The sequence below is a fragment of the Canis lupus genome, chromosome 32, assembly GCF_011100685.1.
Source record: "Canis lupus familiaris isolate Mischka breed German Shepherd chromosome 32, alternate assembly UU_Cfam_GSD_1.0, whole genome shotgun sequence".
NCBI classification, from domain to species: Eukaryota; Metazoa; Chordata; class Mammalia; order Carnivora; family Canidae; genus Canis; species Canis lupus.
In genome coordinates this window covers 28,427,840-28,450,346 of record NC_049253.1, presented here as the reverse complement: position 1 = coordinate 28,450,346, position 22,507 = coordinate 28,427,840, and the positions used below count along the sequence as shown (strand labels likewise).

The window sequence follows — 22,507 nt, the reverse complement described above, 5'->3', positions numbered from 1 at the left end:
AAAAAAAAAAAAAAAAGAAGAGAGGAATTTACTCAAATCTACAGATACTGCACTACAATCTGATGGCATACATTTGATTTGGCTCTTGATCTTAATAAGTATTAAAGGCTCAACCTGAAATTCCTTATAAAAGTTCCAAAAAAGTAGATTTTAAAAGAACCTATTTGCTCAATTACCGTTCTTGCTGTACTTACGTAAATCATTAAGCCACGTTTGTTAAAACTGGACTTACTTTACAAACAAATTGGTCACTTTGGCTATCTCTGGATAGGAATGAAAGTCACTTTAGAGTGAAAATTACATTTTAATAATACACTTTTGTGTATTGAATTCTAAATAAAGAATTAGATTTAGTTCTAATTAATTATCTCTGAGCATTTGTTGTTTGCTTGTAAAACTGGGCTGGATCCTGAATTCTTCTGGTTTCCTCAAATATCTGGCAATGACTCTCTAAGGCTTCTAATCCTCTCCCATTCTCTCATCTTAAAATCATTAAGAATGAAAGCTGCCCTTTATCTAGAAGCCCTGCAAAGGCTAGACAACTTGAGATAAACTTTAGAGAAATTGCCATATTTACATAGTAGACTATATACACTAGAACATCTAAACAATCTCAGTGCCTGTTGCTCTGTGGGCCACTCAGAAGGATCACCAGAGACATGCTCACAATAAAGCAAAAAAAACCATCAGATTGCTGCTGCCGGCTCTCTTTCTATTTGAGCCCCACGTCTAGAAATCTCACTGGCAGCACTCAGGACCCAGATACTGGGTTTATAATTTGTTCCAACCATTAACGGGTTTTTCTTTGGTTTCCAAAGAAATGTCTCTTAGTAATTTACCTGATTGCTTGCCGAACAAGGCAGAATTTATACGACAGCTAATACCACTTGCCACACCCATATTACCTCCTCCTGGGAAATAAGAACCCATATAAATAAAATCAAACACTGAGCCACTTGGCTACAACAGGTTCTTGACCACCACACCCCTCTTCTTTTTTTTCAAGGTGGCCAGGACTAGTTACTGATATGCTCTTGGATACCCATTGGTATCAGATCAATTTTAGAGGGAATGAAAATATTGGGTTTAACTACATTGTTACTATTGCTCGGAACATACTTCAGAATAAAGTTAATGATCAGTGCCAAACGATGGAGGAAAAGATCCAAGTTCTCAGATGAGCAACTACCTCTGATACCCCCTCCATTAAAACAAGGGACCAAAAATTATGTCCTACACCATGTCAAATCCTTTTATTCAAAAGCCCCACTGTGCCTTAAATCAGCTTGAAGCAGTTACAGAAGACATTCTTCTGCCCATGTTCCACAAAAATGGAATAGAAGATTGACAAAGGAGAATTATAACAGAGAAAACCTTAGCCTGTTGCTTCTATTTCCCTTGTGGCTGTGACCTATAGGTCAAAACAAAACAACAGAAAAACTTCTTAACTCTGCACATAGGCATATTACAGCTAAGATTTACAAAAACTGCTCTTTATCCAAAAGCTACTTCACCTGAGGAGATAAAGAAGTACCCAGACAGTTCATCATCCCAATTCAAGGCTGAGAAATGACCCTAAGGATGCCTGGGTGGCTCAGCGGTTGAGTGTCTGCCTTTGGCCCAGAGCGTGATGCTGGAATCCAGGGATCGAGTCCCACATCGGGCTCTCTACATGAAGCCTGCTTGTGTCTCTGCCTCTCTCTCTCTGTGTCTCTCATGAATAAATAAATAAAATCTTTAAAATTTAAAAGTTTAAAAAATAAAAAACTTAAATTAAAAAAAGAGAAATGACCGTAATTCAGAGAAGAATTGAAACTGTGCCCCACAGTGTTAATGAAGTTAAAACCAGCAGAAAGTTTAAAGCTTGTTTTTCAGAGAACTGTTTCCCCCTCATCAGCTATTGTGTCTTTTCAGACCCCACTAACAAACTTACTAGCTATTTCTGCAAAACCCTGGACTCAAGGTCAGCCAATATGGTTCCTGCCTAGGAACAGCAAAGCCCTGCATTCCACACCTGAGCCAATGAGCCCATCCAGGCTATACCAGCTCTTGGAGCATATGCATAGCCCTAAGATAACCTCCTGGTCAGGGACAGAATTTTCTCTCGTTCTGATGTTTGATGTTAATTCCCCCTCCCCAAAGTAAACATGGGAACATATGTTTGCTTGATGCACGTGTTCCTGCTTTCCTCATAAATAATCATAAATTTCCCCTTCCTTTCATCAAGATGTATATAGAGGATTCTTTGGGGTTTTCTCCTATCCATGTCTACTTCAATGTCACATTGATTCCTTCAAATTGTACTTAATGGAATTCTTTTACTGTCCATGTATCTTTGTCATAAATGCTATTACCAAATGCAAAACCAGACAACCTAAGCCAAGCACACATACTATGTTTATTTGCCAAATGGACTGAATAGAGAACAAAATATAAATTTTAAGCTTCCCACCACTTACATTACAATAAGTTCCCTGCAATAAGAAACCCTAGGTAAAAAAATAATATATAAAATTTATATATATTCATACCTAGCAACGAGGGACTTAAGGGACCCAGGGCAGACAAGCCAGTCACCCTGACACCAAGGGACATAAAAACATAAAGTTGATCATCATTGCTTCCTGAGGAAAGATTATTGATCAAAAGGAAATGTCGGGCACCTGGCTGGCTTAGCCAGGAGACCATATGACTCTAAATCTCAAGGTCATGAGCTCAAGCCCCACACTGGATGTAGAGCTTACTCAAAAAAAAGGTTGTTGTTTCTGGTTTTTTTTAAAGGGGGAAATGATATAGGAAATTTTCACCTTTTAACTTTTGTGGGTCCCTGCTCTTAAGCTTCCAGGAAGTTATACTTCAACATTTCCCACTAAGGTCAAAATAGCTCAGCAAAACCTCAAAGCATAATCCCTATTGCTGCCTAGAGTCCACACTGCATATCTGCTTCATTCAAAAAATAACCAAAAGGAGTATTCCAAACAAAGATAAGAAAAACAAATAAACCTCCCTGATTCCCTTAAGATTAAAGTCCCACAGCCTTACATATGCTAAAATCATAAGATAAAATCTATAACATTCAGGAATGTCCTTCATCACTATGATTTGTTCCCCTTTATGTAAAAGACATATACAACCCTGCACCAAATGTTCCTTCACCAAAGTACTCTCTTCTTTGTGAAGATTTTGTATCCAGGCAGCTGTTCTAACTTGGGCTTGAATAAAATTCTTTTCCTTTCTCTTTGAAATTTTCTTTTTATAGTCTCAAGTTTTTACTTAAAGTCCAGTTAGTTAATATACAGGGTAATACTACTTTCAGGAGTAGAATATAGTGATTCATCACTTGCTTACAACACCCAGTCCTCATCACAAGTGCCCTCCGTGATAACCCAACACCGATTTAACCCATCCTTCCACCCACTTCTCCTCTAGAATCTCTCAGTTTGTTCTCTATACTTGAGTCTGTTTCTTGGTTTGCCTCTCTTTTTTCCCCTATGTTCATCTGTTTTGTTTCTTAAATTCCACATGAGTGAAATTATATGGTATTTGTCTTTCTCTGACTGACCTACTTCGCTTAGCATAATACACTCCATCCACACTGTTGCAAATGGCAAGATTTCATTATTTTTGATAGCTGAGTAATATTCCATTATATATTTATTGACAATGCTGCTATAAACATCGAGGGTACATGTACCCCATCAGATCTGTACTTCTGTACCCTTTGGGTAAATACCTAGTAGTACAATTGCTGGATCATAAGGTAGTTCTATTTTTAAGTTTTTGAGGAACCTCCATACTGATCTCCAGAGTGGCTACACCAGTTTGCATTCCCACCAACAGTGTAAAAACAGTTTCCCTTTCTCTGTATCCTCACCAACATCTGCTATTTCCTGAGTTGTTAATTTTAGCCACTCTGACAGGTGTGAGGTAGTATCTCGTCATGATTTTGATTTGTATTTCCCTGATGATAGGCCATGTTGAGCATCTTTTCATGTGTCTCTTAGCCATCTGTATGTCTTCTTTAGAAAAATGATTGATTATTCATGTCTTCCACCCATTTTCTTTTTTTTTTAAGATTCTATTTATTTATTCATGAGAGACACACAGAGAGAAAAAGAGAGAGAGAGAGGCAGAGACAGAGGCAGAGGGAGAAGCAGGCCCCATGCAGGGAGCCCGACGTGAGACTCGATCCCGGGTCTCCAGGATCATGACCTGGGCTGAAGGTGGAACTAAACCACTGAGCCACTTGGGCTGCCCTTCCACCCATTTTCTAACTGGATTATTTGTTCTTTGGGCGTTGAGCTGGGTGTTGATAAGTTCTTTATTATTTTGGATACTAATCCTTTATTAGATTTACTGTTATTTGCAAATATATGCTCCCATTCCAAAAGTTGCTTTTAGTTTTGTTGACTATTTCCTTCACTATGCAGAAGCTTTTATTTTGATGTAGTTCCAATAGTTTATTTTTGCTTGTGTTTCCCTTGCCTCAGGAGACATATCTAGCAAGAAGTTGGTATGGTCAATGCAAAGAAGTTACCACCTGTGTCCTCTAGGATTTTGAGTTTCCTGTCTCACATTTAGGTCTTTCATCCATTTTGAATTTATTTTTGTGTATGGTGTAAGAAAGTGGTCCAGTTTCATTCTTTTGCATGTAGCTGTCCAGTTTCCCCAACAACATTAGTTGAAGAGACTGCCTTTTTGCCATTGGATATTCTTTCCTGCTTTGTCAAAGATTAATTAACCATATAGTTATGGGTCCATTTCTGGGTTTTCTATTCTGTTCTGTTGATCTCTGTTTTTGTACCAGTACCATACTTTTTGATTACTATCACCTTGCAATATAACTGAAAGTCCGGAATTGTGATGCCTCCAGCTTTGCTTTTCTTTTTCAAGGTTGCTTGAGCTATAGGGGGTCTTTTGTAGTTCCATACACATTTTTGGAGTGTTTGTTCTAGCTCTGTGAAAAACGCTGTTGGTACTTTGATAGGGATTGCAGTAAATGTGTAGATTGCTTTGGGTAATATAGACATTTTAATGATATTCCTTCTTCCAATCTATGAGCACAGAATGTTTTTCCATTTCTTTGTGTCATCTTCAATTTCTTTCATAAGTGTTCTATAGTATTCAAAGCATAAGATCTTTTACCTCTTTGGTTAAGTTTTTAGTGCAATTGTAAATGGGATGGATTCCTTGATTTCTCTTTCTGCTGTTTCATTATAGGTGTATAGAAATGCAACAGATTTCTGTACATTGATTTTGTATCCTGTGACTTTACTGAATTCATACACCAGTTCTACCAATTTTTTGGTGGTCTTGGGTTTCCCATAGGCAGTATGCTGTCTGCAAATGTGAAAGTGACTTCTTCCTTGCTGATTTGGATGCCTTTTATAACTTCTTGTTGTTGGATTCCTAAAGCTAGGATTTTCAGTACCATGTTAAATAACAGTGGTGAGAGTGGACATCCCTGTCTTATTCCTGGCCATAGAAGAAAAGCATCATTTTTTTTCATACTGAGGATTATATTAGCTGTGTATTTTTCATAATGGCCTTTAATGTTGAGGTCTGTTCCCTCTATCCCTACTTTGTTAAGGGTTTTTATCAAGAAAGGATGCTGTACTTTGTCAAATGCTTTTTCTGCATCAATTGAGAGGATGATATGATTCTTATTCTATTATTAATGTGGTATATCAGGTTGATTGATTTGCAAATACTGAACCACTGTTGCAACCCAGGAATAAATCCCACTTGATCATGGGGAATGATTCTTTTAGTGTACTGTTGGATTCCATTTGCTGGTTTTTTGTTGAAAATTTTTGCATCCATGTTCATCGGAGATATTGGCTTATTGTTTTCTTTTCTAGCAGAAAAACTAGATTTTAAACCAAAGGCTGTAACAAGAGACGAAGAAGGGCATTATATCATAATAGAGGGATCTATCTAACAATAAGATCTAACAATTGTAAAATTTATGTGCCCAACTTGGGGGCACCCAAATATATAAAACAATAAGTTACAAACATAAAGGAACTCAATGATAACAATACAATAATAGTAGGGGAATTGAACACCCCATTTACATCAATGGACAGATAATCTAAGCAGAAAATCAACAAGGAAACAGTGGCTTTGAATGACACATTGGACCAGATGGGCTTAACAGATATATTCAAACATTTTATCCTAAAGCAGCACAATAAACATTCTTTTCAAGTCCACATGGAATATTCTCCAGAATAGATTACATAGTAGGTCATAAAACAGGACTCAACAAGTACAAAAAGACAGATCATACCAAACATATTTTCCACAGTGCTATGAAACTTGAAGTCAACCACCAAGAAAAAATTTGGAAGTACCACAAATCCATTGAAGAAGCTAAAGAACATCCAACTGAAGAATGAATGGATCAAAGAAAATTTTAAAAAGAAAAAAGTACATGGAAACAAATGAAAATGAAAACATGACAGTCCAAAACTTTTGCCATGAGCAGCCTGGGTGGTTCAGTGGTTTAGCACCTGCCTTCGGCCCAGGGCCTGGTCCTGGAGACCCAGGATCAAGTCCCGCATCGGGCACCCTGCATAGAGCCTGCTTCTCCCTCTGCCTGTGTCTCTGCCTCTCTCTCTGTGTGTGTCTCTCATAAATAAATAAATAAAATCTTTTTAAAAAAGCAAAAACAAAACCTTTGCCATGTTGCAAAAGCAGTTATAAAAAGGAAGCATATGGGAAATATACAGCAACACAGGCTTACTTTAAGAAGCAAGAAAAACCTCAAATACACAACCTAACCTTACACCTAACAGAGTTAGAAAAAGAATAAATGCAGTAAACTCCATTTACTCATTCTATAAGGCTAGCATTACCCTGATTCCAAAACCAGACAAAAACTCTCCTTAAAATTTCTATAAAGGTCTGTTAATTTTGTGTCAACACCTGTCAGGGCTACGAAGATGAAATTTGGAATTGCAAGTTATCAATTGGAAACTTCAAGCTTTTGTGGTCCCAGAGGTCTATGCCCTGAGAATATAGGCAACCCAGAAACAGATCAACTTCTACTCAAACAAAAGTGATCCATTCATACTTGATTTGTGTGCAATAAAGTTAAATTCACTCTAAAGGATATCATCATCCAAAAATTTTTTTTCAAAGATTTCATTTATTTATTCATGAGAGACACACACACGAGAGAGGGGGTAGAGACAAAGGCAGAGGGAGAAGCAGGCTCCATGGAGGGAGCCTGATGTGGGACTCGATCCCAGGACTCCAGGATCAGGGCCTGGGACGAAGGCAGGCACTTAACTGCTGAGCCACCCAGGGATCCCCCATCCAAAATTTTTTTTAATATTTTATTTATTTATTCATGAGAGACACAGGCAGAGGGAGAAGCAGGCTCCCTATGGGGAGCCCAATGTGGGTCTTGATCCCAGGACCCTGGGATCACTCACTGAGCTGAAGGCAGGCGCTCAACCACTGAGACACCCAGGCATCCCAGAATCCAAATTTTCAATTTACCAGACATGCCAGAAAATAGGACCTAATGCTTCAAAAGTAACAAAATAGAAATAGACCCACAGGTAATGCTAACTAAAGTCACCAGATGCTGACATTAAAATAACTGAGTAACATGCTTAAGAAAATGAGTGAAAAGATAATCACCAAAGAACCAGAATCTATATTTAATACAAAACAAAAATCAATAGATGAGTTTAACAGCAGTTTAGACACAAACACAGATTAGAAAACAGAATTGGTGGAATTGGTAGACTGGAATGCAGAAAACATCCAGTAGACCAACTCTTGGTTTCACCTTAGGTCATGATCTCAGGGTAATGAGATCAAGCCCCCCTTTTAGCCAGCTAGAAAAATCCTTTCAAACATGACTGAGGAGCTTTAAATAATGAGATTCTTTTCCCCTTTCCAGCTGTCCCCATTCTGGAGGTCTACCAATGTCACCTTTCCTCTCTTTCTGTTTTCTAACAAGTGAAACCACATTTTTACTTTTTTGAAATGTTTGAAGTCTTCTGCCGTAGATGCTGGCATATCTCTTATAAGAATGATAACCTGCATTTAAAATGCCTTTCTTCTCTATTTTACTCTTCACCATACTCATAATCTGAGAGTCTACTATAAAAGGAGTGCATAATACAATGAAACTGCATATAGATAAGAAAAGTACACAGGTTAATTCTAAAGTCCTCAGCTGGACACCTGCCACAGTTATAACTATTACTCATGCTGGGAGAAACTAGGGTAGTCTCAGGCCAAAAATTCAGTGCTTTCCTCTTATATTCTTTCCCTAAGCCCTAACAGTAGTAAATGGAGAGCTTCAACACTGCCTCACGGTCACAGGACACGCTGTGCAAGTATGTACCTCCTTCAACTATTTATTATAATGCCAAGAGATTACAATCCTGACAAGAAGTTAGGAGTCTCAAGTCACTGTCAGGTGATTATTATAAAACTTATGAATGGACAGAAAAAAGAAGCAGGAAGAGTACTGAGCTTTGTTAGAAAGGGAACTTAAGGGCAGCCCTGGTGGCTCAGCGGTTTAGCGCTGCCTTCGGCCCAGGGTGTGATCCTGGAGACCCGGGATCGAGTCCCACGTCAGGCTCCTAGCATGGAGCCTGCTTCTCCCTCTGCCTGTGTCTCTGCCTCTCTCTCTCTCCCTCTCTGTGTCTCTCATGAATAAATAAATAAAATCTTTAAAAAAGAAAGGGAACTTAAAATCTGAATTTTAACTTCCATAAATTCTCTCTTGCATTTCAAAAGTCCTCTATAAACCAGAGGGTTTTCATGTTATCTATGATTTCCCAGATCTACCTTGAAACATCTAACATTGACACTATATTCAGGTCCAAAGGCTGCTCAGTAATCAGCTGGAGTCAGACGGATGAAGTCTCAGGACAAGGGAACAGTCCCAGTCTGGCACCCTAGGCCCCCACAGCTCTGCAGCAGAACAATCTGGGACATGGTGTGAAGGACAAGGTCAGCCAGACACAGCGGCAGAGACCCCATCTCTAGGGGGAAGGGGGAAGGTATGCACAATCAGTAAGAAGCCACTGAGGCCTTTTAAGCAGGACTTCTGATCTTAAGTATGTTTTTAAATGACCACTCTGGCAGCTGTATGGCAAATGCAGCAGCAAGGGCCAGGTGCAAGAAACCAGGTGAGACATGCTTGGACAAGGGGATGAGCCTGGGTAATGAGAAGAGGGGACATCAAAACTCAAGGACTCAGTTTCAACATGGTAAGTTTTAGATGCCTGTAAGACATCAGAGAAAGAGAGAGATTTGGTTAAAAACTGAGAACCATAAACAAGACTCTTGTGGATGACAAACCACCCCACCCTCTTGGGGTCTTCCTCATGCAATAATGTATGGCTTTTTTATTTTTTTTTACAAAACGCTACAGACCCACATTTGATTGAGCATCCATGGGTGTGTAAACAGTTTTCCAAGAGGCACTGATGGATTTGAACCCTCATATGCAATTGTAAAGTTTACTGCAGTTAAAGTTGGCAGCTGCAGTGAGTTTCAAAATCCAAATAGAGAGTCTTTGTCCTTGGCCTCCTCAGCCCCTTGACCTTCTCTCCCCTAATGATCTCCCTACTCTCTCAGTCCTGCATACACCCAACATCAGCATTGTACTTAAAGACACTGTCTTCTCACCCACCTGTCGCTCTCATCTTATATCCATCTCGTATCTCCTTCCAGCCCCCTCTATTTATCATGGGACAAAACCACCAGGAGTCCCTCTGTTCTCACCTAAAATTAACCCTCTACTCCCCTTATAATTTGTTTGAAGACATTTTGCACATCACAAAGATATGATCTATACATATGTCCCCTTCACATACATTCAGCCATAGTCAAGATATAATTTAATTAAGCTACTTAACAACAACAAATTGCTACTTTCTTATTAGAGCCTAATAAATAAAAGTTCATGTGTTTATTCTGTTTGTTTTGTAAGCACTTACAGGTCATTTGAGAAAAACTAGGAACTTTTAAAAACTCTAAACCCTGACAATTTTACTTCCCATAAGAGACTAAACCTAAACTGGTAACTACAATGAAGTCCTCTACAATGTTCAAAATTGAAAGCATTATCCCTTTTGTAAACATGCACTTGGGATTTTTTTGTTTCTCCAAGAAAAGAACCAAACGGTGTTAGAGAAATGGTTGATTCCAGGGCTGAGACTTTCAACACTGGAACAGTTTGAGCAGCAAATTAAATAACAACCCATAAAATTACAAATATCCATTAATCCATACTGATACAAGTAGTTGAATAAATAAATGGGGAAGAAGAATTCTAATTAGTAAACATAGAAGAAATGAGAAAAAAAAATGCTTAATCACTACTAGAACAATATAGTACAAGGGTGCCTGGGTGGCTCAGCTGGTTAAGAGTTCGACTCTTGGTTTTAGCTAGGGTAGTGATCTCACAGCTGTGAGATAGAGCCCCGCAACCGGCTTCGCACTCAGCAGAGTCTGCTCCAGATTCTCTCTCTTCTCCTTCTGTCCCTCTCCACTCATGCTCTCTCTCTCAATAAATAAATAAAAATTTTCTTTTTTAAGATTTTGTTTGAGAGAGAGAGCATGAGCAGGGGAGGGGTAGACAGAGTTAGAAGCAGACCCCTCCCTGCCCAGAGAGCCCCATGTAGTGCTCTATCCCAGGACCCCAGGACTATAACCTGAGCTGAAGGCAGATGCTTAACCAACTGAGCCACCCAGGGGCCCCTAAATAAAGTCATTTAAAAAATAAATATAAAGAACAATCTAGTACAATGTACATCAAGTTCCACCAATGGATACTAAAATCAGTGAATAAAAGTTTAAAAGGAGAAACAGGATATTTGTACAGCCCAAGTTCCTCTCGTAAGATACCTAATTACAAAGAGAAAATTAACTTTCCCCTGAGACCCGGCAAACAACATTAACCAAGGTTTACAACACAGTAAGATATCATGTGCCTGGACATGAGGCCCTGAAATTCCTTCCAGTATTTTTTCCAAGATGCGTAACTTCAGTCTAATCATGAGAAAATATCAAAGTACAAGAGGAAAAGTCTACAAAATAACTGACCAGTATTCCTCACAAGTTCACAGACTGGATCCTGAACAGAAAAAAAGGATAGTGAAAAGCCAGTGAAATCCAAGTAAGTCTACAGTTTTGATAACAGTATTATAATTTCGTACCAATGTTAATCTATCAGTTTTGACAATTTCACTATAGTCATACAAGATGTTATGGGAACTCTCTATACCATATTTTTCTGCAACTTTTCAGGAAGCCTAAAAATTATTTCAAAACAACAAGTTAAAATCAGTAATGAAAGAACCCCAATATTTTTTCAATATTTATATTGGAAGCATAATGTCAGACTTAAAATGCCATCTTTGGGGTACCTGGGTGGCAGTCAATTGAGCGACTCTTGGTTTTAGCTCAAGTCGTGATCTCAGGGTCATGAGATCCAGCCCCGAGTTGGGCTCTGCGCTCAGCACAGAATCAGCTTGACATTCTCTCTTCTGCCACTCCTGGTTGTGCTCTCTTGCACTCTCTCTGTCTCTCAAATAAATTTTTTAAAAGATTTGTTTATTTATTTATGAGAGACACAGAGAGAGCCAAAGACACAGGCAGAGGGAGAAGCAGGCTCGCTCCATGCAGGGAGCCCGACGTGGGACTCGATCCCAGGACCCCGGGATCACGCCCTGGGCCAAAGGCAGTCACTCAACCTCTGAGCCACCCAGGCGTCCCTCAAATAAATTTTTTAGTGCCATCTGTGTTCTTGAAAACTTCATCAAGAATTCTAACCCCAGTCACATTCAGAAATGCATTCAATGCATTCTGAAAAGCATTTGTTTTGTAAAGAATAACACATCAATAACATCTTTTCTTGCTACCCCAGCATATTTATGATTAGCTAAAATTCAAAGGATATGAGAGTTAGGAGATCCTCCTAAAAAGTAAGCTTTTTAAGGGCTATCTCTACTACACTGAGAAGGAAGAGCAGGAAGCTTACCTTTGTAAACTGTTCTCCAGAAGTGATTTGCCCCTCTTCCAGAGATAGGTGGAAATAGTGGAGGGAGAAAAACATGGCAATTTGCTTTTTTGTTGAAAAATTCAAACCACTTCAATTTGCCTCTGGGTTAGGGTGGCACTCCAAGAGGCGGAAGGAATACGCCTCCCCTGGGGAGTGGGGGGAGATATGTATCTACCTATGAGGTCAGAACACAATGGGTGGCCTGTATAGCCCCGGGGAACAGAATTCCAATTTTACCCTTCCAGATAACTCGAAGAACTTAATACCAACAGCAAGACAGAGAACCAATGCTACCTGACCCTAAGTACTAACCTCCAGGCAGCTCCTGTCCAAAGAGTAATAAGATTATTTCAGTTGCAAACCCAGAGATTGGGCTAGTGATCAGCAAAGTGCAAGAAACCTCAGTCAATGGGGTTTCAGCCCTTGCCAAGATTTCATGCTACCCTTCTATAAAAACAAAATTTCTTTACTGAAATCATGATGAGGACAGTACTTTTGCTCTACTCAAGCCCACCCACCTGGATTTAAACAACCAGTACACTACTAACTTCCCATGTTAGGATTCTCTGAATGAATATTTATCTCTATAAATAAGCTAAGGGTGTGGCTCAAAAATTAGATATGCACTTTCTATAACAGTCTCTCAGTGAAGCAGAATATCTGCTTCAAAAAACTGTGGTGGGGGCTACCATGGGAAGGGGTAAGTAACTACTGGTAGGTTCTGAGGGGAGAGGAGGAGGAAATGTGATGGTTCTACAAGCTGTGCTTTAAGCAAGTGAGCTGTGGGGTATGTGAGCTCTGTCTCATAAAGCTGTGCTGGAGGGAAAAGATGAAGCCCAAACCATCAAGACACTTTATCACTGGTTCACAACCTACAGTGAACTGATATGTCAAAGGATAAACTTTAGCTTCCTTCCCAGGGAGAACTATATAACCTATACCCTATGGAGACAATATCATTTGGGTTCTTTAACTTTCACTAAAAAAAAAAAAATCTCAACCCTAACCTATTACTCCAGTAAGCAACACAGATTAAGCCTTCCCTCTTGATACAACCTTTAACTGCTGCAAAACTTCTACCAGCTCCTGAAAGAGAGAAGTACAGGCTATCTAAAGAACATTAAGTCTACCTAACCGTTTATAAAATCTAGATTTGTCCCTGAATAAACCCCAAACCATCAAACAGCAGCATGTGTGACAATAGGGTCTCAGCATCAACGGGTTTCTAACAACCGTCAGGGTAAAGAAAATTGCAACTAGAGCAATGCATCCTAGAAAATGCACTTCTGCAGGCACTATCTGGGTGAGCACACAGGATGCTCTCCCACTACCATTTTATAGTCTCTTCTGCATCTTTTGTAAATGTCAAGGAAAGGCTTTTTCAAGGAGCTGGTACGTTTCCCCCTTCATCCTCATTGAATTCTGTGACTAATCATCCTTTTTGATTATGGCTTCCAGGATGCAACTTTAATTTGCACAGCATCTGTCCAAGTCCATTTGAATGTGCTTCCCTCAACCTTTGGCTGTTATCTTATTTACCATTTGGAACACTTACACTCACCTCAAATGTTTCATGGACGCGTAATAAAAACAAATGCAGAAATGGACTTTGGCTGTAAGTGTATTATTTTAATACCTTCCTAATACAAAAGAATATGTTTCCTAAGGGAGCTCTTGCTGAACAAACATAACCAATACACATTGTTACTATAAATCTCTCTCTTTTTTTTTCCCAAAAGTGCAACTAGCCTTTCTATTTCCACCATTAGGCAAGAAAATAAAACTAGGCAACATTACAGTTATTTCTGTAACTGCTAAATTCACAATCTAATTTTTCTTGGTCTTGTATTTTTCTGTATACAGATACTGTTCTAACTTCTTCACTACTATTTTTAACAAGTATTGTAATAAACTGGTTAATTTTTTGAAGTCGATCATTACATGATAGCCTGCTATCCACAAAAAAACTTAACAAAGGGGCATAACCTTTCAGCAAGCCATCCAAAGCTGTGGACAAAAATTTATGTCCTGGAGATGAGAAAAAGACATAAAATATATTAGTTAATCCCTCTTTGTTTTTAAAGTACCAATACTGGCAACCCGGGTGGCTCAGCGGTTTAGCACCACCTTTGGCCCAGGGCGTGATCCTGGAGACCCGGGGTCGAGCTCCCTGCATGGGGCCTGCTTCTCCCTCTGCCTGTGCCTCTGCCTGCCTCTCTCTCTCCTCTCTGTGTATTCTCATGAATAAATAAATAAAAATCTTTGGGGGAAAAAAAAAAAAAAGTACCAATATTAACAAATTTCTCTCCTACCTCGAAGTAACTTCCATGCTCCATAAGTTTCTTTTTTTTTTTTTTTTTTTGCTCCATAAGTTTCTAACCGTCCCATAACAACTTCCGTTTCATACTTTTGGAGAAAGGCAAGAGTTTCACCAACCGGTTCTTAACACACACACACACCACCAGACACAGAATCAGTTCGGCTCCAAGGCACTGATTTCTAAAAACCAGATCTGCGTCCTCCACTTGGGAGTTCACACACATTTTCACATCAAACTGGGAGGGACTAACTAAAACCTGGTGGCCTCCACTCAAGTTTTCTATTATTGTGTAGCAAATGTCCGTGCAATTAGCCAGCGACCGCCCAAAGGGATTTGGCCGTGTACTCACTCGGCTCCACAGGCCCAGGCTCACCGAGGTCTCGGGTCCCGGAGTCCGCGCGCTCCGAGCCGGGCGCCTGCACTCGCTTATATAGACCCGCGCTGACTCAGCCGGGCCTTCCTGACACCCTCCCGAGGAAGCCGCTCCTAACAATGGCATCGAGCATCCGGACGGCGCTTTCTACTCCTGCAGCGCGCGTCCAAAACCTCCCTGGCGCATCGGGTCCCACCCCCACCCCCACCCTCCGGCCGGCCCCAGGCCGCGGAGGTGACTGCCCCCTGGGGCAGAGGCACGAGCCCCAACGCCGCCTCCGGGGCTTGCACGGAAGGAGGGCAACCGAGGGGACTAATCCCGGCGATCGCAGGACGCCACCCAGGCTGAGCAGTCCCTGCTCTGGTCACTGTGCCCCGCGCCCTAAGCACCGGGGGACGCCGACACCCAGCGGTTGGCCGTTTTGCTTTGTTTTCCTGTCACAGGTAGGTCTGTACCGAATGCGTGTCTGGGACAGGTGAGTACGCCCCCGCTCGCAGATTCAGGGGCTGAATCCTGAATCCAAGGGACCCCGCGAGGGGGAAGTCGATGGAAATAGTCCTGTGCGGGCAGCCCGGGGGCGCAGCGGGTTAGCGCCGCCTTCGCCGAGGGCGTGCCCTGGGGTCCCGGGAGCCAGTCCTGAGTCGGGCTCCCTGCGTGGAGCCTGCTTCTCCCTCTGCCTCGCTGTCTCTCTCTGTGTCAGAAAAGAAAGAAAGAAAGAAAGGAAAGAAAAAAGAAAGAAAGAAAGAAAGAAGAAAGAAGAAAGAAGAAAGAAAGAAAGCAATAAAGAATAATACAAAAGAAACGCTATATCAGTCCCTCCCTACAAAGCCTCCTGCCCTCCCTCCCTCCCGCCCTCTCCCTGCCCTCCTCCTCCCCCCTCCCGCCTCTCCCTCCCTCCCTCCTCCACTCCCTCCCTCCCCTCCCTCCCTCCCTCCCCTCCTCCCCTCCCTCCCCCTCCCTCCCTCCCTTCCCTCTCCTCTCTCTTTCTTTCTTTCTCTTCCTTCTCCCCTCTCCTCCCTCCCCCCCTCCCCCTCCCTCCCTCCCTCCCTCCCTCCCTCCCTCCCTCCCTCACAGAAAATATTACTGTGAACGGTTTAATTGTATTCTGCACTCTCCTGTAATAAATCCCTCTCTGCAGTACTGTTTGGCTGGAAAAGCTGGGAAGTGTGCATATTCAAGAAAAGCTGTGGTTATCCGGCCTTAGGAGTGTGTATGGCCTTCCCAACATTTGCCTGCTGCATCTACTCTGGGAAATTAGTACTTGGATCTATTTTGTAGTTTGCACTTACTAGCAAAAATCAAACTATTTAAAGCAACACTAGGAATTACTGTTAATTTGTAACTCCCTACAAGAAATCTTTCATCACGGAGCATCTCGCAGGCTTAGTACAGTGTGTGACCCTTGATTTCAGGGTCATGAGTTCAAGTCCTATGTTGGGTGTGGAACCTACCTTAAAACAGAAGTTTTAGCTAGGAAGCCTAAATAAGAAATTAATTATGCACAATCCTTTTAGAATATTTAAAGTACCATACTGCATACTTTTAAAGGATTTTATTTATTTTATTTTATTTTTTAAAGATTTTATCTATTCATTCATGAGAGACACACACACAGAGAGAGGCAGAGACACAGAGGGAAAAGCAGGCTCCATGCAGGGAGCCCAACATGGGACTCGATCCCGGGACTCCAGGATCACACCCTGAGCCAGTCAGACTCTCAACCGCTGAGCCACCCAGGCATCCCCCTTTTAGAGGATTTTAAAGTACGTATCCAGGATGTGCCCAAACATATGGCTTTTTGGATTAGAGTCCATTTAAAGACACTTAAACACTCGTATACAAATATATTTATCACTTTAGCCAAGACTGAGAAAAACTTTTCAGAGATGGCTCTTAATAACTGTTTGCAAAATTTAAAAGCACCACCCAAAGAACAAAACTTTACTGATATCAGTAAAGATTTTTTAATTTGCCAGCAAGTTCTGAGGGCAATTCCAAGATGGAACTTATAAAAATGTAAAAAAATACACATAAAATTGATAAAAACAGAATGATAAGCTGAATATAGCATTCTGCGATTATGTAAAATTAAAACAAAACTAAAACTTAGAAAATAGCTGGCAATACAAGAAAAAGTTTTCTGGGGGATCCCTGGGTGGCGCAGCAGTTTGGCGCCTGCCTTTGGCCCAGGGCGCGATCCTGGAGACCCGGGATCGAATCCCACATCGGGCTCCCGGTGCATGGAGCCTGCTTCTCCCTCTGCCTCTCTCTCTCTCTCTCTCTCTCTCTCTCTCTCTCTCTCTCTGTGTGTGACTATCATAAATAAATAAAATTAAAAAAAAAAAGACTAAAAAAAAAAGAAAAAGTTTTCTGGGCTGTGACATTATGGTTCTTTTTTTTCTTCTATTTTAGTGTAATTTTCTAAATTTGTTTTAGTGCAGATATACAACTTTTATATTGGAAAAAAGAATTGTGTTTAAAAGTAAATCAATAAAATGTCAGTGTCTTAGTCAGGAACACATACATATAAAGACACACGACAATACTTAAAGACATAGCTTCACCTAAAATAGGGTTAAAAATCACTAAAACAAACAAAACTTTCTACCTTGTCTTTAGCCTAATTTTTAAGAGTTTGATTTTTCCATACTGTATATGCTAAAGTTACATTAATTCCTTTTTTTTTTTTAATTGATTCATGACAGACAGAGAGGCAGAGACACAGGCAGAGGGAGAAGGAGAGAAGCAGGCTCCATGCAGGGAGCCCGACGTGGGACTCGATCCCGGGTCTCCAGGATCACACCCCAGGCTGAAGGCGGCGCTAAACCGCTGAGCCACTGCGGCTGCCCAAGTTATGTTAATTCCTAATCTCACTCTAATTCTCTGAAACCGATGATCGCCATCAAATTCTGTTTAATAAAAGATTAAAGCCAGCATTTCATAAATGTACTGCATTGTTAAGGAGTCTAAAATGATTCTAAGTTAGGGTTTTATTTGGGGCTAATCATTTTTTTTTTTAAGATTTTATCCATTTGTTCATGAGAGACACACACACACACAGAGGCAGAGACACAGGCAGAGGGAGAAGCAAGCTCCATGCGAGGAGCCTGACGTGGGACTTGATCCCGCGTCTCCAGGATCAGGCCCTGGGCCAAAGGCGGCGCTAACCTGCTGAGCCACCCGGGCTGCCCGGGCTAATCATTTTCAAATGTCCTGTCCTGTCTTTTAGTGTTTGGATGTTTCAGGTCACAATATAGTGAGGGAGGAATCTAAAGATGACCTTGCTAATTTACAGATGAGTCACCCGGTACAAAGGAGACCAGTATGACAAGGTCAAAAGTTAGAGGGGTGCATAGGGGAACTCACAGCTTCTGAGACTGCTGCTCTCTGTCCTCTGTGTCATAACGTCTTTTATATTGCCAGAAAAGAGTAACTGCCCAGTGTTGGTAGAGCCCCATTAGATTCCCACTGATTGTGTTATTCTGGCATTTATTTTTCTCTCATTGTAATACCAAGCAAGATGAAAATAAAAATGACTTGTAACCCAGCAACCACAGCCTACCTGCTTTTAGTTTCTTTCTGTGCATACGTATTTTCTCTAAAAATAAAAACGGGCTTATATGCAATTAATACAGCGATAAAATGCATCATCTGGGGACGGCTGGGTGGCTCAGTGGTTGAACATCTGCCTTTGGCTCAGGGCGTGATCCCGGAGTCCCTGGATCGAGTCCCACATCGGGCTCCCTGCATGGAGCCTGCTTCTCCCTCTGCCTGTATCTCTGCCTCTCTCTCTCTCTCTCTCTCTGTCTCTCATGAATAAATAAATAAAACTTTAAAAAGCGTCATCTGTAGAGTCAGATAACCTGCATCTATATCCTGGTTCTCCCAAACCCTGGAGATTTGCACTTGTACTACTTATTTGGTCTTTAGTGTTATTGGTAATCAGGGGAAACAATCTCTCAGGATAGTTAGAAAGATTGATTGAAATAATGTGTATAAAACCCTGAACAGAATTATTAACACCGGTTAGCACTCAAAAATTGGTACCTATAATTATTTTGTAAACTGCTCCATTGTAAACTACAAACATGGTTCCCCTGTCATTCAGTATATTTCTATAACTTTAAAATGAATAGTTGCATGGTTTTCCATTGTTTGTTATGTACCATAATTAATTTAACTAGTCTTCCTATTATTCGCAAAACATCCTTGTAGCATGTCATTGCACACATCCAGATAAATTCTAGAAGGGGCATTGCTCAGGCAAAAGATACTGCACATTTAAAAAATTTTTAATACATGGGATCCCTGGGTGGCGCAGCGGTTTGGCGCCTGCCTTTGGCCCAGGGTGCGATCCTGGAGACCCGGGATCAAATCCCACATCGGGCTCCCGGTGCATGGAGCCTGCTTCTCCCTCTGCCTGTGTCTCTGCCTCTCTCTCTCTCTCTCTGTGACTATCATAAATAAATAAAAATTAAAAAAAATAAAATAAAAATAAAAAATTTTAATACAAAAAAAAAAAACCAACAAACAAAACTGTTAATACGTATAACCAGATTTCCCATGAAATAATTCATGCCAAATTCAGTATTCCAACAATTTAAAAGGTTGCTTGTTTACCTGAGCTCTCACAACTACTGGATAGAATAATAATTTTAATCTTTTTAAATTTGATAGTTGACAAATGGCAGTGTTTTAGTTTACATCTGTTTGACTTAGAGTAAACTTTTTAATGTTTAATGATCATTTGTGGTTTATTCGTAAATTTTCTATGTAAGGCCTTTTCCCATTTCCCTCTATTGATTTCTTAGGTTGCAGAACAAGTAAACAGAAGGAGTCTGAATCTTTGATAAGTATTGATCGACTAGGCTTTCTTTAAGGTAGCTGAAGTCACTGTTTTGTCATATTTTATGAGCCTTGCAATCAAACCACAGAATTATCAAAATTAGGATTTCGTTTCAATCCTAATAGAAAGTGTTGGGGCCATCTGGAGTCCACACCTATAAACATACACTGAAGATCTTAAATGGGCACTGGCAGGGGTGAGGTGTCACCAGGTGCTTTTGTAGGCAGTTATGTATGGACAAAAACAGACAAACAGGGAAACCGACATACTTATTCATGAAATCATTTGAGCCTCACTTTTTGAAAACTCTAAAAATAATTGGAAATTTTTCTTTTTTTCTGCAGAGGGGGATGGTGGTAATATGCCTTCCTAATAATCACACCAGTAAGGGACTTGCCTGTATGGTTTTCAGCAAGGTATTATTCCTTGGTGGAATGTTAACAACAGACACAGCAAAGTATACAAATCTGTTTAATGCTGATAAAGCGTATAGCTTATTATAAGAATGGCAACCAAGGCAAAACCAAGAACAGTATTCTCTTTTATTTTTTTTAAGATTTTATTTTTTTTTTTAAGATTTTATTTATTTATTCATGAGAGACAGAGAGAGAGAGAGGCAGAGACACAGGCAGAGGGAGAAGCAGGCTCCATGCAGGGAGCTTGATGTGGGATTTGATCCCGAGTCTCCAGGATCATACCCTGGGCTGAAGGTGGCGCCAAACCGCTGGGCCATAGGGGCTGCCCCAGTATTCTCTTTTAAACAAAGGAACTTCCTGGGCCTGTAACTCCATGATCAGTTGCTGTACTAGAAAAGCTCCTATACAGACCTATGAGAAGCTCTCTTCATCCTTCTCATAAGATTTTTAATACCTTCCTAGCCTTTCCCAGCTGCCCCGAGTTCTTAGTCTATTTGCCAGTTTAGCCACCAAGGGCAAAGAGCTGGTGAGGACACAGTACCTTCTTTAGTGCTTACCACCACGTGGTGAACTTCTCAGGGTCATAGCTTCCCCATTCACAGAGAATTCCCATTCATAAATATAGAGAAGATTAGAAGGTTAAATAAATTCTAGAATGTGGTTTTGCTGGGTGGATAAGGCATAGAAAAATGGAGCAAGGAGTTGAGTGTGTGAAATGATTTGTCATAGGAAAGTGAAGCCAGGAAGAGACAGGTAGAAAGAGAACCCATGGAGGGGAGGCTGAGGAGCTGAAACATGAAGATGAGGTCACTGAACAGGAAATTGGCATCTAAGACTGGCATTCCAGGTTTTAACAAGGTCGTAGGGTTTAGACGGGACAGTAGGATTATGAAGGTGGAAGAGAGGTACACTTCTATCACTTTAGCATCTTAAAACAAGGGCCATTTATTATCTCACAATTCTGGAGGTCAAGAATCTAGGGCAGCTGGCTAGGTTAAGCTCTGCTCTGTGTATCACAGGGCCAAATCGAAGTGTCAACCAGATGGGCTCCTACCTGAATGAGGGCTCTTATCTGAAGAATCTGCGGCTAAGGTCCGGTTATCGGCAGAATCCAATTCTTTGCAGCTTTAGGACTGAGATCCCTGTTTCCTTGCCATCAATCAGTACCTCCAGAGGCTGTCCACACTCCTTCTTTTGTGACTCCCTTCATCTTTAAAGTAAGTTCTTCTCAAATTGCTTAAACTTCCCCCTTCTACATTTTAAAGGGTTCGTGTAATTAAATCAGGCCCCACCTGATAATCTCACTATTTCAGGGCCCACTGATTTGAGACTTTATTTATTATTTATTTTAAAATTTATTTATTTATTCATGAGAGACATAGAGAGGGAGGCAGAGACACAGGCAGAAAGAGAAGCAGGCTCCCTGCAGGGAGGCTGATGTGGGACTCAATCCCAGGACCCTGGGATCTCATCCTGAGCCGAAGGCAGATGCTCAACCACTGAGCCACCCAGGCGTCCCTGATTTGGGACTTTAATTACAGCTGGAAAATTCCCCAGAGCAGTATCTAGAGTAATGTCTGGTTAAATAACCAGTGAATGAACTAGAATCTTGGCGTTTGGGGGAGAAGGGAATCTTTAAAATTCTACCTACCCTTGAGGTAAGTTGAGAAGATCAAAAAGCACAGAAACCAGGGTGACAGATTGATCATTTAAATAAACGCAGACTTTGGGGCACCTGACTGGCTCAGTCAATGGAGCAGGCAACTCTTGATATCAAGGTTGTGAGTTTGAGCCCCATATTGGGTATAGAGATTACTTGAAAATGAAATCTTAAGAATAAATAAATAGGGGCACCTGGGTGGCACAGTCGGTTAAGCATCCAACTCTTGTCTTAGCTCAGGTCATGATCTCAGAGTCGTAAAATCAAGTCCCACATCAGGTTCCACATTCAGCACAGAGTCTACTCAGATTCTCTCTGCCCCTCCCTGCTCGCTCACTCTCTCTCTCTCTCTCAAGTAAATAAATAAATTTTTAAATAAATAAATAAAAATAAGTAAACACAGACTTTCCCAAGATAGTGACCATCTTAGAGAGAAGGGAAATGCCTAAACCAGTTGTCAGATTCTTAAAGTCATGGAGAAGAGAACAGGTGGCATTAATACAGAAAGAGACTCTGTGTATGTGGTGTGTGTGTGTGTGTGTGTGTGTGTGTGTGTCTGTGTGTGTTGAGGGGGTAGAGGTGTTAAGAGCCCAGATGTGGAGCCAGGCTATTTTGGTTCATATAATTGGCTTTATATAGCAGACAAGAAACGAAAGAAGAAATAATTCATTTGGTTGTAAAGTTCACAGAGGTAACCAAGCCCTAAAAATGAGAAGCAAGGGAAAAAATATACATGATTAGGTATTGATAATTAACCTGGAGAATCAGGAAATAGGCTAAAAAGTTAAATGTTGAGAGTTCATAGGGCATCTGAATGGCGCAGTCAGTTGAGTGTCTGACTCTTGATTTCAA

At 40.8% G+C, this 22,507-nt stretch overlaps 1 protein-coding gene across 6 annotated transcripts in view; it reads right to left on the bottom strand.

Annotated features, from left to right (window-relative positions):
• Positions 1–22,507, bottom strand: part of ABCG2 (ATP binding cassette subfamily G member 2) — a 128,413-nt gene that overhangs the window by 51,325 nt on the left and 54,581 nt on the right. The window contains exons 1-2 of one of the 6 annotated variants that reach the window (XM_038582172.1): positions 14,710–14,928; positions 12,020–12,054 (exon numbers count right to left, since the gene is read on the bottom strand). The exons of 1 other annotated variant lie outside the window; for it this stretch is intronic. In XM_038582172.1, coding sequence (XP_038438100.1) covers positions 12,020–12,054; positions 14,710–14,859 — 185 coding nt within the window. In that variant the 5' untranslated portion in view covers positions 14,860–14,928. Of the gene's footprint in view, positions 1–12,019; positions 12,055–14,709; positions 14,929–15,188; positions 15,328–20,536; positions 20,596–22,507 lie in introns of those variants that run through there. 4 more of the 6 variants (XM_038582178.1, XM_038582176.1, XM_038582174.1 and 1 more) reach the window with 4 other exon arrangements.